At 38.0% G+C, this 17,815-nt stretch overlaps 1 protein-coding gene across 13 annotated transcripts in view; it reads right to left on the bottom strand.

The window, feature by feature from the left end:
* LOC114203768 (ankyrin repeat domain-containing protein 26) overlaps positions 1–17,815 on the bottom strand; it is a 112,055-nt gene that overhangs the window by 12,203 nt on the left and 82,037 nt on the right. For 10 of the 13 annotated variants that reach the window (XR_015768749.1, XM_088025474.1, XM_088025473.1 and 7 more), the window contains 3 exons: positions 8,708–8,998; positions 7,649–7,866; positions 5,979–6,207 (listed from right to left, as the gene is read on the bottom strand). The exons of 1 other annotated variant lie outside the window; for it this stretch is intronic. Coding sequence is in view for 11 of the 12 variants with exons in the window: in XM_088025474.1 (XP_087881600.1) it covers positions 5,979–6,207; positions 7,649–7,866; positions 8,708–8,998 (738 nt within the window). In the remaining variant the exon portion in view is untranslated. Of the gene's footprint in view, positions 1–5,978; positions 6,768–7,648; positions 7,867–8,707; positions 8,999–17,815 lie in introns of those variants that run through there. 2 more of the 13 variants (XM_088025481.1, XM_088025482.1) reach the window with 2 other exon arrangements.

Genomic DNA, 17,815 nt, shown 5'->3' with positions numbered 1-17,815 from the left:
CAAATGACCTATCATATAAAGGCCTAGTATGCAAAATCTATATATAAAGAACTTATCAAACTCAACACCCAAAGAACAAATAATCCAGTCAAGAAATGGGTGGAAGGGGCGCCTGGGTGGCTCAGCTGGTTAAATGACTGCCTTCGGCTCCGGTCATGATCCTGGAGTCCCAGGATCCAGCATCAGGCTCCCTGCTCAGCAGGGAGTCAGCTTCTCCCCCTGAGTCTGCTCTCCCTCCTATGAGAGGGGGGAGCCCTCTCATGTGCTCTCTATCATTCTCTCTCTCAAATAAATAAAATCTTTAAAAAAATAAAAAAGAAAATGGGTGGAAGACGTGAACAGACATTTCACCAAAGAAGACATTCAAATGGTCAAGACACATGAAAAAATGCCCAATATCACTCGGCATCAGGGAAATAAATACAAATCAAAACCACAATGAGGTATCACCTCACACCTGTTGGAACGGCTAAAATGCACAAGTCGGGAAACAAATGCGGGTAGGGATGCAGAGAATGGGGAACCCTCCCACACTGTTGCTGAGAATGCAAGCTGGTGTAGCCACTCTGGAAAACAGTATGGAGGTTCCTCCAAAAAGTGAATATAGAGCTACCCAACGACCCAGCAACTGCAAAACTAGGGATTTACCCCAAAGATAGAAATGTAGTGATCCGAAGGGGCAACTATATCCCAATGTTTATAGTAATTTTATGTATTTGAGAATGAGAGATAGAGAGAGTGCACGAGTGGGGGGAGGGGCCGACGGAGAGGGAGCAGCAGACTCCCACTGAGCAGAGAGCCTGAAGCGGGGCTTTATCCCAGAACCCTGGAATCATGACCTGAGCTGAAGACAGACACTTAACTGACTGAACCACCAAGGCACCCCTCAGTACCCTACTTTAGACCCCATTTTGGGCATTCAATGAAAGGATACCTTTTACAAGAAAGGTCTAAGTAAGAACATTCTAGATGGGAATACTTGTAATATACAGTTGATCCTTGACCAACATGTGTTTGAATGGTACAGGTCTACTCTACTTACACATGGACTTTTTTTGATACTGCATCGTAGTGTATTTTCTCTTATGTTTTTCTCAATAACATTTTCTTCGCTAGCTTATTTTATTGTGAGAATACAGTACATAATACATGTAATGTACAAAACATGTGTTAATGGATTATTTAATGTTATGGGTAAGGCTTCCAGAAGAAAGAGAAATCAGGTCGAACTAGGCTATTAGTAGTTTAGTTTTTTAGATCCCATGCATAAGTGAAATCATACGGGTATTTGCCTTTCTCTGAGTTATTTTACTTAGCAAAACACTGGGTCTACCAGTGTTGTCACAAATGGCAAGATCCCATTCTTTTTTATAGCTGAGTAATATTTCATTGTATACATATAACATATCTTCTTTATCCATTCGTCTATTGATGTACCCTGAGGTTGCTTCCATACTCTTGTTATTTTAAGTAATGTTTCAAAAAACACAGGGGTGCATACAACTTTTCGAATTAGTGTTTTCAATTTCTTTGGGTAAATCTCAGGAGTGGAATTACTGAATTGTATCGTATTTCTATTTTTAATTTTTTGAGGAACCATAACACTTTTTGACAGTAACATTATATTCAGGATGTAGACAATGAATAATCTGACAACATTACTAGACAGGGTTTGTAAAATTAATGACTCAATACCACTTGATGGGAGAAACTTTTATTGAAGGAATTTTATAATACCATTAATAAATACTATGTAAAATATAAACCACTTTTTCATATGACGTGACTTAAGGAACTACCAACGTAATGTTATTATCTTTTCCCCAAAGCTCGTTTCCTAAATATTTACTTCTGTGACCTTTGTTTATTTCCAGGTGAGAATTGTGCTTAGATAGCAGAAATAGCTTTAAGTCCATTAATAAATAGAACACATTTGCAATTTTATTTATACTTTTCCACTTATCAAAGATACAGGAGGGTAAGAAAATTATACACAGAAAAACAATGTACAATGTATCAACAAATTTTAATTTGAAGAATTATTAACTAGAAGGATTTTCTCATAACTGTTCGTTCTCAAACTATGCCCACAGAAATCTAAGGTTCCACTGGGGACACAGCAGGATTGAGGGAAAAGGAGGTCTACAGGTATAGTCCCATCTCTGCTTTAGCTGAACAGCTCTACCTGCCTCTGTTTTATATAATACAGTTTAATGCAAAAAAAATTTTTTTCCAAAGGTATAAAAGTCACTAACTTCGTCAAAGTCCCTAATTTTACATAAGAGACAAAAAGGCCCCAGAGAGATTGTAGTTTGCCTGAGGTCAAAAAACCATCTAGTTGCCAGCCAGGAATGTGGTGTAGGTCTTACTGAGCCTAGAGTTTTATCCCAGTTACTTCCTCATATTCAGGAACAACGCATGCATTTTTAACTATAACTCAGAGAATATGAATACATAAAACTTTGTCATGTGGCTCAATAATGTTCAGGCATTAGGCACAAAATAGCTTTCTAACTAAATTATAAATTTTAAAGTCATGAACAAAAATAGAGGAACAAAAGTTATCTTAACTCCTATTAGTAACAGTCAACATACGCAGGATTTACAAGCACAAAATTTTTTAACCAAAGGACAAGGAGCTTGAAGGAGAACATCTTTAGTTGAACCAAAGAACCTGAAACTGAGGAAATTCTTCCTTGAAAGAATTATCCATTTCTTTCAAATAAAACTTGGTTTATCAAAATCAATCAACAAATGAGTTACCTATGTTGTGGGTTATTTATAACAAAATTTAAAACACAAAACAGATTTCTCTTTACCATCTAGCATGCTCTGTCCAACCTCTCATCATTAGTTGGTATGTACAAAAGACATGATTAACTTTAATTATAATTTAAATCAAGTCAGAAATTCTAGGTAAACCTTCATTTCCATGCGAGGACTTTTCTCTACCTTCCTCACGACAGGAAGGGAGATTTGCCTAAAGGGTGAATTTGGGAGAAGGCACTAAGCAATGCCTACGTGGTTCCAAATCTCTTCTTTGAAAAGATGTGCCTGCCACAGTAACATGAATTCAAGTCTGCTCTCATCTTTGTGGGATGGGCATCAAACATTTGTTCCTTCCATTACAACTGTGTGTGGAAGTGCCTAATTTGGGATAAAGTACTGGGAAGCTCGCTGTAGCTACATACCTAAACCATATCCTCCTATTTGTTTGTATGTGTTAGTAACAAAGTTACTAAGCTTATCTCCATCTGCCTGACTCCTGTGTTCTCAACTCAGAAAGAGAAGAGCAATGTCATCTGCCACCTACTCCACCACAGTTCCAACAAGAAAAATGACCAGACAACACTTAGAAATGTTTTCTCCTTCCTTGACTTTATAACTAACATTCATTGTTCAAAGCAACATACTTGAAAGAGGGAAAAAGCGGAAAAGAACAATTTCAGAAACAAACATACAAAGTCAGACAAAATGAGGAGACAGAGGAGTATGTTCCAAATGAAAGAACAATACAACACTTCAGAAAAATAACTAAATGAAACCGAGATAAGTAATCTACCTGATAAAGAGTTCAAAGTAATGGACATAAAGATGCTCAGCAAACTTGGGAGAAGAATGGATGGATTCACTGAGAACTTCAACAAAGAGAAAATATAAAGAAGAACCCATCAGAGTTAAAGAATACAATAACTGAAATGAAAAATACACCAGAGGGAATCGACAGCAGATTAAAAGCTGCAGAACAGATTCGTGATCTGCAAGACAGGGTAGTAGAAATCCTCCAAGCCAAAAGTAAAAAAAAGAATTTTAAAAATGAGGACAGGCTAAGGGACCTCCTAGGATCGAGCCCCACATCAGGCGCCCTGATCAGGGAGCCTGCTTCTTCTCCCTTTCCCTCGGGCCTTCCCCTCCCACTTGTGTTCTCTCTCGCTTGCTCTGCTCTCTCTCTCTCATAAATAAATTAAAAAAAAAAAAGGAGGGGTGCCTGGGTGGCTCAGTCGTTAAGTGTCCGCCTTTGGCTCAGGTCATGATCCCAGGGTCCTGGGATCGAGCCCCACATCGGGCTCCCTGCTCAGGAGGAAACCTGCTTCTCTCTCTCCCACTTACCCTGCTTGTGCTCTCTCTCTGGCTGTCTCTGTCAAATAAATAAATAAAATCTTAAAAAAGAAAAAAAAGGAAAGGCCATAACTAGAAGTAAAAAAATTATGAAAGAAAGTTTTATTGGTAAAAGCAAACATACAGTAAAGATAATAGATCAATCACATTTATAAGGCCAGTACAAAGGTTAAGACAAAAGTAGTAATATCAATTATATCTACAGTAATTAGTTAAGGGATACACAAAATAAAAAGATGTAAACTAAGCCATCAAATAAATAAAACAACGTGGGGTGTAAAAATATAGTGTTTTTAAAATGTGTTTGAACTTAAGTAACCATCAACTTAAAATAAACTGCTATATACATAGGATGTTACATATGAACTTCATGGTGATCACAAACCAAAAATATATAGGCATCCAAGCATAACACTAAAGAAAGTCCTCAAATTAGAAGGGAAGAGAGCAAGACAATAACGATGCCAAATGAAAGAACAAGACTGAGGCCTCATTTACCCTGAGCCTATGCTACTTTTGTCTACGTTAATAAGACCATGAATATACCATCAAAACCATAACCCTATGTGCATTCATTGAAATGGATATTTTAATAACAATGATACACAATGGAAACTAGCTGCTATTTAAAGACTCCCTATCATTCCCGTATTAGTCATCAATCATTCAAGTGATGGCAAGGTAGATATACGTGAACTTTTTTTAAAAAATTCAAATTGTGGGGCGTCTGGGTGGCTCAGTCAGTTAAGTGTCTGATCTTGATTTTGGCTCAGGTCACGATCTCAGGGTTGTGAGACTGAGCTCTACATGGGGCTCGGCACTAAGCATGGAGCCTGCTTACCCTCTGCTCCTCACTCCCTGCCTGTACTCCCTCTCTGAAAAAAAAAAAATCAAATATTTGCTTGATTTAGCTATTTAGAAAATACTCTACAACTGCTCAACAAGACATTTTGTAAAATGTGAAACAGAAGTGTTATAAGTAAAAAAAAAATGCTATAAGAAAGCAATTAAGAATGTACTCTCATGTAAGAAAATAGGTCATGAGATTGGGCCCTACGTAGGGTTCACGCTCAGTGGGGAGTCTGCTTGAAAGTCTCATGCTCTCTCTCCCTCTTATGCACTCTCTCTCTCTAAAATAATAAAATCTGGGGCACCTGGGTGGCTCAGTCGGTTAAGCCACTGCCTTCAGCTCAAGTCATGATCCTGGAGTCCCAGGATCCAGTCCCGCATCGGACTCCTTGTTCGGCAGGGAGTCTGCTTCTCCCTCTGACCCTCCTCCCTCTCATGCTCTCTTGCTCTCAAATAAATAAATAAAATCTTTAAAATGATAAAACCTTTAGGGGCGCCTGGGTGGCTCAGTTGTTAAGCATCTGCCTTTGGCTCAGGTAATGACACCAGGGTCCTGGGATTGAGCCCTGCATCAGGCTCCCTGCTTGGAGGGAAGCCTGCCTCTCCCTCTCCCACTGCCCCTGTTTGTGTTCCCTCTCTCGCCATGTCTCTCTCTGTCAAATAAATAAATAAAATCTTCAAAAAATAAAATTAAATAAATAAATCTTTAAAAAATAATAAAATATGTTAGTTTAGTTATATTTATTAAATAAAGTTAATAATAGGTATCTCTTGAAAGCAAGAGCTCCAGGAACTAAAAAAATATCATAAAATTTGTTTCATTTCTTTATTAGCACATAATAATTATGACTTTTACTTAGTGTGTGTTAGTCAGTTAAACAACTCAGAATTTCACCAAATTAACAAACTATAGAAATGATCCCTGAAAGTAGTCTTAGAATTTCACCAAATTAAAAACAAAAATTCTATCAGAAATCTGAAACCCAAGAAAAAAAGATAACATAACTAACCTTGGTCAAGAAAGTCTCAATGCCATTATTTGTAGGCCGTGAGCGTGGGGTAAGAATCACTAGGTTTTCTCTTGGAGCAACATTTCTATTGAGCAGTGAACTAGTATTAATATTTCTAACAGAAGGCAAGTCTAGGACAGGCCTCATAGTAATAGTATTAATCAAAGACTGTTTTTGCTGTTTCTCCACCAGAAGTTTGGTACTGGTCTCTGCCAGCTTCTCATTAGTCCTGTTAAGATTACAAAACACAGTTCTTAATATTTCATTTCTCCCCACATCATTCCTAAATGACTTGCATTTTTTGAAAGTTTCCATAATAGTAAACAGAATGTGCCTTTAAACGGTGTTTTAACACTGAAAATGTGACAGAGCAGACCTACAATATATAATGATAGGTTTAAAATTGTTCTAAAGAAGTACATATATTTCTAGAGATTCCTAACTAACAAGTAATTCAAATTAAGGAGGGAGAGAAATGGCTATTAGTGATGCACAATGCTTAACAGGTAATACATGCTGCCTTCTGGAATGGCTGTACTTACAAGGTTCTTGAGGATGCCACGACACATACTTATATTTAGTAAAGCAGCATGCCATTACATATACTTATATTTAGTAAACCAGTTTAGAGATACAAAAATATAAAACCATCCCGGGGGGCTGGGTGCTCGGTCAGTGAACCATCTGCCTTCCGCTCAGGTCATGACCCCAGAGTCCTGGAATCGAGCCCCTGCTTTTCCCTCAACCTCTTCCTGCTGCTCCCCCTGCTTGAGCTCACTCGCTTGCTCTCTGTCAAATAAATACATAAAATCTTTAAAATAAAAATAAAAATAAACCATACCTCAAAGACATTTTCAAGCATTGGCTTTTACCACTCTTATACATTTCACTCATTACCTCAGAGAAACTGAGCATTTGGCACTGAGGAATAATTTAGATCAACAACTGCTAGATGGCAGAGTTGTGATCAGAAAGACAGAAAACAGCTCCGGAGGCAATTAGGTTATAACACAGTTACCAGGGTACTGGAGGTGGAATCTGCCCTTTCTGTCTTTCACCCAGCCCCTCCTCATGTCCACCATGGTGCTATTTTTAGCCACTTTGGGAATTATGCTGCCTTTCACCCCTAGGTGAATCTTGTTGTATTTCACATGTATACCTTTATGTAAGGTAGAAAAACTATATAAAGAACAGTTTGTTTCAAAGCACCCTCTATTTGGTAATAATAACAAAAATCACAATCAAAAAAGTAAATTTACCAAGCTGCCAGGATGTGCAGTTTGGGTTAAAGATGTACTCTTCCAAAAATAAACTCACTAATATTAAGAAACTCATTGCTATTCAGGGCAATTCTGACAATTTTATAATAACATGCTGTCTAAATTATAAAGTTTCTAACAATTAGCTTAAAGACGAGGAGATCAGATTAACTGAAAATATTAAGGGGAAAAAAATAAAATCATGTAAAACCGAAAAAAGGAGGAGAGATGCAAACTGTTTTGGACTAACATTTCGAAGGTAAGTTCTTTTACAAACATTGTTTTCCAAAATTAAACTATCTAGTTGGCTTTCACTTACTACTCATCTCATGAACCTGGCTCCAAAAAAATTATGCTTTAGAGGCAAATTAACAAGCTAAATCTATTTTCTAAGATTCTGTTTTAACTTACTTGTTCAGTTCATTTGTTAATGACATTCGAACTTTTAATTCTTCTACGTAGAGTTGCTTGTATTTTTCCAATTCTGTTTTATTAAAATCATCTTGAGAACTTTTCATTCTGGATAGTTCAAATTCCAGTTCTTTAATTCGGAGTTCCATTTGACTTCTTATTGAAGCATTATTAGTTTCTCTTAACTGTCCTAACCTTTCTTGAGATGCTACTTGTGTCTAAAGCAAATTAAAAGCATAGTTTTAAAACTGGGTAAATACAGTATATTTCTTTCCTTTAGTTTTGAGTCAATGATTCACAGAGCAATTTTAAATGTGAAAAAAAAGCTGAAGTGTAAAATATTTCTCATCAATGTCAACTGAATTAAATCTGAATGATAAAGTTCAATCATTCTTATATTAGAACTCATGCAATCTGATAATTCAGAGAATAAGAGAATCCTTTAGAAACTTTAAAAAGTGAGCAATACAACTTAAGAATAATCCAAATACAGGGGGTGCCTGGCTGGCTTAGTCGGTTGAGCGCCGGACTCTGGGTTTCTGCTCAGTCATGATCTCAGGGTCCTGAGATAAAGCCCTGTGTCGTACTCAGCATGGAGTCTGCCTGGGATTCTCTCTCTCCCTCTGTGCATCCTCTCACCCGTGCTTTCCAAATAAATATCTTTAAAGAAAATAATCCAAGTATGGTACCATTTTTTTTTTCCCAGCAGGCTCCATGCTGGGCTTGATTTCATGAGCCTGAGCTGCTCAACCAACTGAACCACCCAGGCACCCCATGGCTAAAATTTTTAAAACACCATTTTTTCTTTTCCTGTCAATAGTCTTGTTTTATACCAACTGGTCTTAAAAAATAAAATGATTCTCTACTGTGAATCATTCTGAAAAATCAATTTAGTGAGAATAATGATGAAAAGTGAAATTTTTAAAAGAGAAGGAACAAATGTTCCTTCAAATTTACCAAATGGCTATCAAGGAAGTAGAGGAAAATTATACAATGCATATAACCAAAATGTAACTTGCAGTGAAATGATTAAAGCATACTACAGATCAATAAATTAACCTGTAAAAACAGACTGGCTTCTTTTAATTTTTCTGTTATGTCCAATCTTGTTCTTTCTTCAAGCTCCCATTTATATTGTTCTATTTTACTGTATTCTACCATACTGAGTTCTAAATGACTTCTGAGGTGTACTACTTGTTGTTCCAACTTCTTTTTATTCTTCTCTAGTTTTTCATATTTCTTCTGCATTTCCTTCATAGATGATAACTCCTGGGTAAGAAGCTGGTTTTTTGCATCCAGGTATAGACATTTTGAAGATGCACTTTCCAGTTTTGCTGTAAGATCATCAACCTGCATGAATAAAATAATACCGTTTGGAAGTAGAGTGAAAATAGTCTAATGCAAAACTATGACCAAATTTTTTTTAAAGATTTTATTTTTAAGTCTCTACACCCAACACGGGGCTTGAACTCACAACCCCCAAGATCAAGAGTCACACGGTCTACTGACAGAGCCAGCCAGGTGCCCAAATTTTAAAATAAATTCATTTTCAACAAAATGTTATCTATACTCGAAGTAGAGTCTTGGAATGTGGAACCTCAAATAACTCAGAAAATCAAGAACAAAATTAAAACCACTAGTAGTTACTAAAACAGATCTCTGCTATTGTTCTCTTGGCCACACATTTATACTTTTATTTTTCTAGGATTGTTTCAGATCTTTCCTCCATAAAACAACTGTAAGTCATCTCATAGTAGAAAGTCTCTTAACCCTTCCCTCATCTTAACACTCCATAATTTTTTAAAAGATTTTATTTGAGAGAGAGAGAGAGAGCAAGAGAGCAAGAGTGCAAGAGCAGGGGGAGGGACAAGCAGACTCCCCATGAGCAGGGAGCCCAGCGTGGGGCTCAATCCCAGCATGCCAGGATCACGACCCGAGCCAAAGGCGGACACTTAACTGACTCCGCCACCCAGGTGCCCTGGTACTCCATAATTTTTAAAGAAGTTTTAGGAATATCATATTGACTTATGTAGGTCTGAGCAAATAAATGCTTACCAAAATAAGACTTTGAAAATAACTCTAATTAATGAATCTATAAATACTGACTTTAATGCCATAAGCCTTTTTCTGAATTATAAATGTTTTATGCTAATTTGAATTGCATTCTGAGAAGAAATGATTTGCAAGATTAAGAAATCGCATCTCTCAGTAAAAAAAATTTAGTGAGATGACCCATACATTTTTGGACCAAAAAAAACCCTTAATTCAACAGTATTATAATCCCTTGTTATGTCCCACAAAATAAGACAAAAGCAACCAAAAACCTTGCTGGAGTTTCAGTGATGCTGAATTGGGAAGAACTTCTTTCCTTTAGATATGATTGGTAAGAAAAGGTGAGTGGATGTGGTGGTTTTATAAATTCTTTGACACTTCTCCCATGACAATCTCCCCCCTTAATATGTGCTGGCCTTAATAACTGGTCTCTTGTGAATACAATATGGCAGAACTGCTGTGTGATTTTTAAGGCTAGGTTACAAAATGTGAGAGAGCCTCCATCTGATTTTTTCTAGGGAAGCTCACCCTTAGAATCCAGCTGTTGTGGGAAAGGCTAGGCCACCTAGTGAGTCCTCACGCAGATACTGCAGCTGAGACTGCCCCAGCTAACATCCTAGTCAAAAGGCAGCCTCAACAGCCAAACATGTGCATGACCAAGGTTTTAGATGATTCTAGTTCCCAGCTTCCAGTCATCCCAGGTGATGCCAAATGAAGAAGAAATGAGTTGGCCTTACTCAGCCTTGTCTAAAGATTTGTGAACAAGATAAATGCTGTTTCGAGCCACTAGGTTTTGAGATGGTTTATTATGCAGCAATAAATAACTGGCACAGATACTGATACTAGAAATGGGGTGCTGCCATTAAAAACAAAACAAACAAAAAATAAACCTTCTTTGAACCAGGAGGTAGGTGGAACCTGAAAGGATGTAGAGAAGAGTAAGAATGAAAACCAAAAGGGTTTCCAAGAGACTGTTAGTGGAAACCTGATGGCCCTTGAAGAGGCTTACAACAAAGGTTTCTAGACAAGTGAAGAAAACGGCACTAGAGGGAAAGGAACTCGTGCCACAAACCACTTGAAAGTAAACTGATAAGGGAGATGAACTAAAGAAAGACTATGCAATAGGAAAGAACCAGGATTTACTGGGTTCAAATATCTGTTTCTCATTTACAGCCCCTCCACATGCTGAATTGTCAAATAATGATAAAATAAATGGCTTCTGGGTTAAGAGCACATCGAAGAAATCATGGTTTATGGATAAGCCAAGACTATAAAACCCTTTATTAAGACCTCAGAAGGATTTAAAGTGTGCCTCAAATTTCTTTAAGGATCTTAAGAGTATAAGAATTTTAAAGGCATTGTCAAATAAGAGGTTCACAGGAAACCTGAGGTGAAAAGCTTATCTCAAAAAGACCCAGGAGAATGGCTTTTCTAATGGCATGAAATCCGATAATATTCACAGAAAACTCAAAAAGTGAAGAGAATTATAGAGGCACCTGGGTGCCTCAGTCGGTTAAGTGGCTGCCTTCAGCTCAGGTCATGATCCCAGGGTCCTGGGATCGAGTCCCGCATCGGGCTCCCTGCTCGGCAGGGAGCCTGCTTCTCCCTCTCCCTCTGCCTGCCTCTTTGCCTGCTTGTGCTCTCTATCTCTCTGTCAAATAAATAAAATCTTTAAAAAAAATTTAAGAGAATTAGAGAAGCAAAAACACTGTTTGCGAGCTTGGACTAAAAGTGACCAAGAGAGTACAAGCTGAAAATAGGCCTTTGGGTCTTAGAAGTCCCACTGGGAGGAAGCAGGCTGAAAAAAAGCTAAAAACACAGGTCATTCCTTATGAAAAGGACAGAACCAAGAGCTCAAAGAGTAAAGCAAAGAGCCATGGAGAAGTATTCCCATGGTTACGACTAAGTCCTAACTAAAGAACTGACAGCATGCTTCAGACTATATTTCAAAACTGCTATGGACTAGCATGCTTCATCTTCTTTGTGAATGGGCGAGTCCTTAGCAGGTTACCAGAATGCTGCATTTTGACTGGTAGAGAACTGTCACTTTAATTCCCAAGTCTTCATATTGAGAGGACTTGAACTCAAGGGACCATACTTCAGACACCTGATCCCCACTGCACCTGATTAAAATGGTAAGATCTGGGATTCAAGCCTGAACCTAATGCCATGATAATTGAGATTTGTGGGATGTACTGGGAGGAGGTGAGTGTATTTTTCATGTCTGAGGAATACAAAAATATGCTGGTTTTTAAATGTGTCCATAGGTTTTTAAATATTCATTCTATTAAAAATAAATAAAAAGACCGTGGGGCAATCTTAGTGACTTATCTCCTAACAAACAGAATATGGGGAATGTGATGCTGTGTGTATTCCAAGGCTAGGTTACAAAGGCAATAGAACTTCTACCTTGCTCTGTATTTCATGCTGCTTACTTGGAATTTAGCCCTCCAACTTGTGAGGAAGCTCAGGCCACAAAGAGAGTCTAGGTGTTTCAGTTGCCTGCCTTAACTATAGTCCTAGTCAAGAGCCAGCATCAACAACACCAGAAGTGATTGAACAAATCTTTGAACAGTTCCATCCCCAAACCTTTCTGCTGCCCCACCTAAAGCTAGGGGAACAGAAACAAGCTGTCCTGGCCACACTTTTCCTAACAGATTTGTGAACAAAATAAATGTTATTTATTTAAGCCACTAAACTTTGGGGAGTTTGTTAAGAAAAAAACAAAAAAGATAAACAGACAAATGGATGATAAAAAGAGTTAGTAAGATACCTATCTTATATAGTAGAAATTGGTCTCCATTAAAGTGGGAAGTAATAAATGTCCAGATTAATTTATTAATGACAAACAGTGTTAATGAGAAGCAACACATAACTAGAAGCAAGATCTAAGAAGTTTTTCTCTCCATTTTCCCCCACTTAGGATGACATTACCTATGCATTTTTTTATATATGACCTTTATTATGTTGCAGTATGTTCCTTCTAAACCTACTTTGTTGAGGGTTTTTTTATCATGAATGGATGTTGTACTTCGTCAAATGCTTTTTCTACATCTATTGAAACGATATGATGATTCTTCTCCTTTCTTTTATTAATGTGGCGTATCACATTGGTTGGCAGATATGGAACCACCCCCACAACCCAGGAATAAATCCCATTTGATGATGGTGATTTTTTTAATGTATTGTTGGATTCAGTTTGCTAGTATTTTGATGAGGATTTTTGCAACTAGGTTCACCAGGGATACTGGCCTGTACTTCTCTTTGTGGTGTCTTTATCTGGTTTTGGTATCAGGGTAATACTGGCCGCATAAAATGAATTTGGAAGTTTTCCTTCCTTTCCTGTTTTTTTGGGAACAGTTTGAGAAGAATAGGTACTAACTCTTCCTTTAAATGCTTGGTAGAATTTGCCTCTGAAGCCGTCTGGTCCTGGACTTGGGTTTGTTCAGAGTTTTTTGATTACTGATTCAATTTCTTTGTTGGTTATCGGTCTGTTCAAATTTTCTATCTCCTCCTGTTTCGGTTTTGGTAATTTATATGTTTCTAGGAATTTATCCATTTCTTCTAGATGGTCTATTTGTTGGCATATAGGTTTTCATAATATTCTCTCATCACTGTTTGCATTTCTGTGGTGTTGTTATTTCTCCTCTCTCATTTGTGATTTTATTTATTTGGGTCCTTTCTCTTTTCTTTCTGATAACTCTGGCTAGAGCCTTGTCAGTTTTATTAATTTTTCCAAAGAACCAGCAACTGGTTTCACTGATCTATTTTTATCTTTTTTAAGTTTCTATACTATTTATTTCTGCTGTAATTTTTAAAAGGATTTGTTTGAGAGAGAGAGAGAGAGAGTGTGGGGAAAGGGGCAAATGGAGAGGGAGTGGGGAATCCTCAAGTAGACTCCCCACTGAGCATGGAGCCTGAAGCAGGGCTCAATCCCAGGACCTTGAGATCATGACCTGAGCTGAAATCAAGAGTTAGCTGCTTAACCAAATAACCCACCCAGGTGCCCCTATTTCTGCTCTAATTTTTACTATTTCCTTCTTTCTGCTGACTCTAGGCTTCATTTATTGTTCTTTTTCTAGCTTCTTTAGGTGTAAGGTAGTTTGAGATTTTTCTTGCTTCTTGAGGTAGACCTGTATTGCTATATACTTCCCTCTTAGAACCACTTTTGCTGTATCTCAAAAGTTTTGATGATTGTGTTTCATTTTCATTTGTTTCCATGTATTTTTAAATTTCTTCTTTTATTTCCTGGTTGGTCCATTCACTGTTTTAGTAGAATGTTACTTAACCAACATGTATTTGTGGTCTTTCATATTGTTTCTTGTGGCTGATTTCTAGTTTGATATTACTGTGGTCAGAAAAGGTGCATGGTATGACTTCAATCTTTTTTTGTATTTATTAAGGCCTGTTTTGTGGCCTAATTTGTAATATATTCTAGAGAATGTTTCAGAATGTGTATTCTGCTGTTGAAGGGTGGAATATTTTGAATTTATCTCTTTAGTCCCTCTAATCCAGTATGTCATATAAGGACATTGTTTCCTTGTTGACTTTCTGTTAGTTGATCTGTCCATTGATGTAAGTAGGGTGTTAAAAGTATCCAACTATTGATTATTTCTATTCCTTCCTAAAATATCCAAGTTGTACATTGTGTTCATGGATACTTTTACTATTAGGAACAAAAGCAACTTATTCCATTAAAATATATATATATATATATATTAAAAATAAAGTACCCTAGTATTATTGTATTATTATCAATTAGTTCTTTTTTTGTCATTAATTGTTTTATGTATTTGGGTGACCCCATGTTGGGTGCATAAATATTTACAATTGATCTTCTTCCTGTCAGATTGTCCTCTTTATTATGTTATAGTGACCTTGTCTATTGTTACAGTCTTTGTTTTAAACTCTATTTTGTCCAATATAAATATTGCTATTCTGGCTTTCTTTTGATGTCCATTTGCATGATACATGTTTCTCCATCCCCTCACTTTCAATCTGCAGGTATCCTTATGTCAAAAATGAGTCTCTTATAGGCAGCATATATATCCTATGTCTTTTGATTGGAGCATTTAGCCCATTTATATCTAAAGTAATTATTGATAGATATGTATTTGTCATTTCACTACTTGTTTTGTGGTTGTTTCTGGAGATTTTTCTCTGATCCTTTTTCGTGTCTTTGATGCTTTGCTGATTTTCTTTAGTGATATATTTGGATTCTTTCTCTTTGCATGTTTATTAGGGGTTTTGTTTTTGGTTTTCTTTTCTTTTTAGAGAAAACACAAGTGGGGCAGGGAGAGGGAAAGAGAATCTTAAGCAGACGCCATGCCCAGCATGGAGCCCAACGCAGGGCTCAATCTCACAACCCTGAGATCATGACTTGAGCTGAAATCGAGAGTCAGATGCTCAACCAACTAAGCCACCCAGGCACCCCATTAGTGGTTTTTGATATATAATTTGTATATAACCTCTTCTGCATAGAGCAGTCTATATTAAGTCGCTGGTCATTTAAGTTTGAACCAATTCTTTTCTCTTCTTCTCCCCATGCTTTAGATAAGGTATATTTTATATCCTTTTTCTCTGAGTTCCCTAACTTATTTTTTACATAAATGTTCACTTTTGTTACCTTTGTGTTTCTTGCCTTTATACTGTACACTTTTATACTGTCACTCTCTTTTCCACTCAAAGAGTCCCCTTGAATGCTTCTTGCAGGGCTAGTTTAGTGGACACAAACTCCTTTAATTTTTGTCTGGGAAACTCTCTCTCTCCTTCTATTCTGAGTAATAGGCTTGCTGGATAGAGTATTCTTGGTTATACAGATTTTTCCTATTCACCATGTTGAATCTATCATGCCACTCCCTTCTGGCTTGCAAAGTTTCTGTTGAGAATATTCCTGCTAGCCTTAAGGAGTTTCCCTGGAAGTTACTGACTTGTTTTCCCGCTTTTAAGATGTTTTCTTTATCAGTATATTTTGCAAATTTAATTATAATATATCTTGGTGTTGGCCTGCTTTTGTTGATTTTGATGGGAGTTTTCTGTGCCTCCTAGATCTTGATGTCTGTTGCTTTCACCAGATTAGGGAAGTTTTCTGCTGTTATTTCTTGAAATAAATTTTCTTACCCCTTTTCTCTCTCTTCTACTGGGACTCCTACAATACGAATGTTATTACTTTTGATGGAGTCACTGAGTTCCCAAGGTCTTGTCTCATTTTGCATAATTCTTCTTTCTCTCCCTTCTTCAGCTTTATTGCTTTCCATTTCTTTGTCTTCTAGGTCATTAATTTGTTCTTCTGCTTCTTCCAGCCTGCTGTTCATTGCATCAGGTATGTTTCTAATCTCATGTATTGCACTCTTCATCTCTGATTCTTTTTTAACTCTTTTATCTCTGTTGTAAGGGTCTTCCATTCTTTTCTCAAGTCCAGTGAGTATCCTTATGATCACTGCTTTAAATCCTCCATCAGACATGATATTTATATCTGTCTCACTTAAATCGCTGGCCCCATGGCCTTATCCTGTTCTTTCATTTGAGATAAATTCCTCTGTTTTCTCATTTTGTCTACGTCTCTACCAGCTTCTCTGTGTTAGAAAAGCCAGTTATGTCACCTGCTCCTGAAAGTAATGGACTTATGAAAAATACGTCATGTAGAGCCCAGGGTCTGGCACGTAGGGTAGTGTCTGCGGTGTGTGCCGCATGCACTCTGCTGTTCTGTTCTGGCTGCTCTATCCTTTAGGCCAGTCATCTGCAGAGGCTCTCCCTACCTGCTGTGGGCAGTGTTTGGTACCTGGCTGGAATGTAGCAACTTTTAAATTAGGCGTGCTTGTGAAATGAGACCTGTCACCACCTCCACTGGAACTGAGGCCCTCCTGAATCTGGTCAGGAGACGTGGTGTGGGCAGGGGTCCTTTGGTGGGGTGTGGGGAAGGCCTGCTGTGCTGGAACTGAGGCAAGAATGACTGATCAGGGCAGTTGAACTGGAGTGCAAGGGGATGGTTTGGTGTAAACAAATTAGGCAGCCAGTGTCAGAGCTGCACCGCTTCCCACAGGAGGCTCTGTGTTTGTGCTGAGGGGCAGTGGAGGGAAATGGCACCAGCTGGTTCCTTTGTTCCTAGAGAAGTATCTCCATGAACACTGCCTCTCAGAAACATGCTGAGAAGAGCGAGTAATCTCCCCACTGTATGGCCCAGGCACTGTTCAGATCATTGTTTCCATGCTGTATGCTCCCGGGTTGTTTGCCTGCCTTCTCTCCAAGAGCAGCACAGTGCCCTACAGGCTCCATCCCAGCTAAGCCTGATGACCTTTAGAACTCTAGGCTTTAAGCCCCCCTGGTTGTAAAAACTCATGAAATTCAGCCCCTCTCATCTTCCAAGCCAGTGGGTATGAGGAAACATTCTCTTTGTGCATTTCCATGTACTCCTCTCCTGCCCTTCTCGATGACCATGACTCCCTCCCCTCTATAGCAGCGAGGATCTGTTTCTCTCCTAAACCACATCTCTGTACTTCCTACCTTCTTCAATGTGTCCTCTTCCCTCTTTAGTTGTGGAGTTTGTTCTGTCAGTCTTCAGGTATTAGGTGAAGCTAGGCTCCTCTTACTCTGCTACCATCTTCCTTTCTCTTAAGACATTTTTCTAAGATACCCTTCAATTACAAATTATTACAACTAGGCAGGAATGCCTCTATAGATTTTCCCCTCAAGTTAGGGGAAAAGAAAGACTGGCAAGCAGAAAGACAATATGATTTGAAGTATGACAGCCGAAGAACTAGGAATAGTTTAATAACCAAAATTGGGCCTTTTACCTGATCTCCATTAACTGAAATTCTAAAAGAAAAAGCCAGCTTTGAGTATTTTTTAATCAATCTAATACTCAATCTTCATTCTCCTTTCATCAGTGAGGAAATAAAAGAGAATATTATGGAATCATTTTTAATCTTTTCTGTAGCAAACCAAATGTACTGTCCATTGGCACTATTTAAATTAAATATAGGTGGTGTCTGGGTGGCTCAGTCGTTAAGCATCTGCCTTCAACTCAGGTCATGATCCCAGGGTCCTGGGATGGAGCCCGCATTGGGCTCCCTGCTCCACGGGAAGCCTGCTTCCCCCTCTCCCACTCCCCCTGCT

This window comes from Eumetopias jubatus, unplaced genomic scaffold (assembly GCF_037043125.1).
Source record: "Eumetopias jubatus isolate StellerSeaLion01/CBP00866 unplaced genomic scaffold, mEumJub1_p1.0 scaffold_8, whole genome shotgun sequence".
NCBI classification, from domain to species: Eukaryota; Metazoa; Chordata; class Mammalia; order Carnivora; family Otariidae; genus Eumetopias; species Eumetopias jubatus.
Note: the sequence above shows the minus strand (reverse complement) of the source record. Positions and strands in the feature narration are given on the sequence as shown.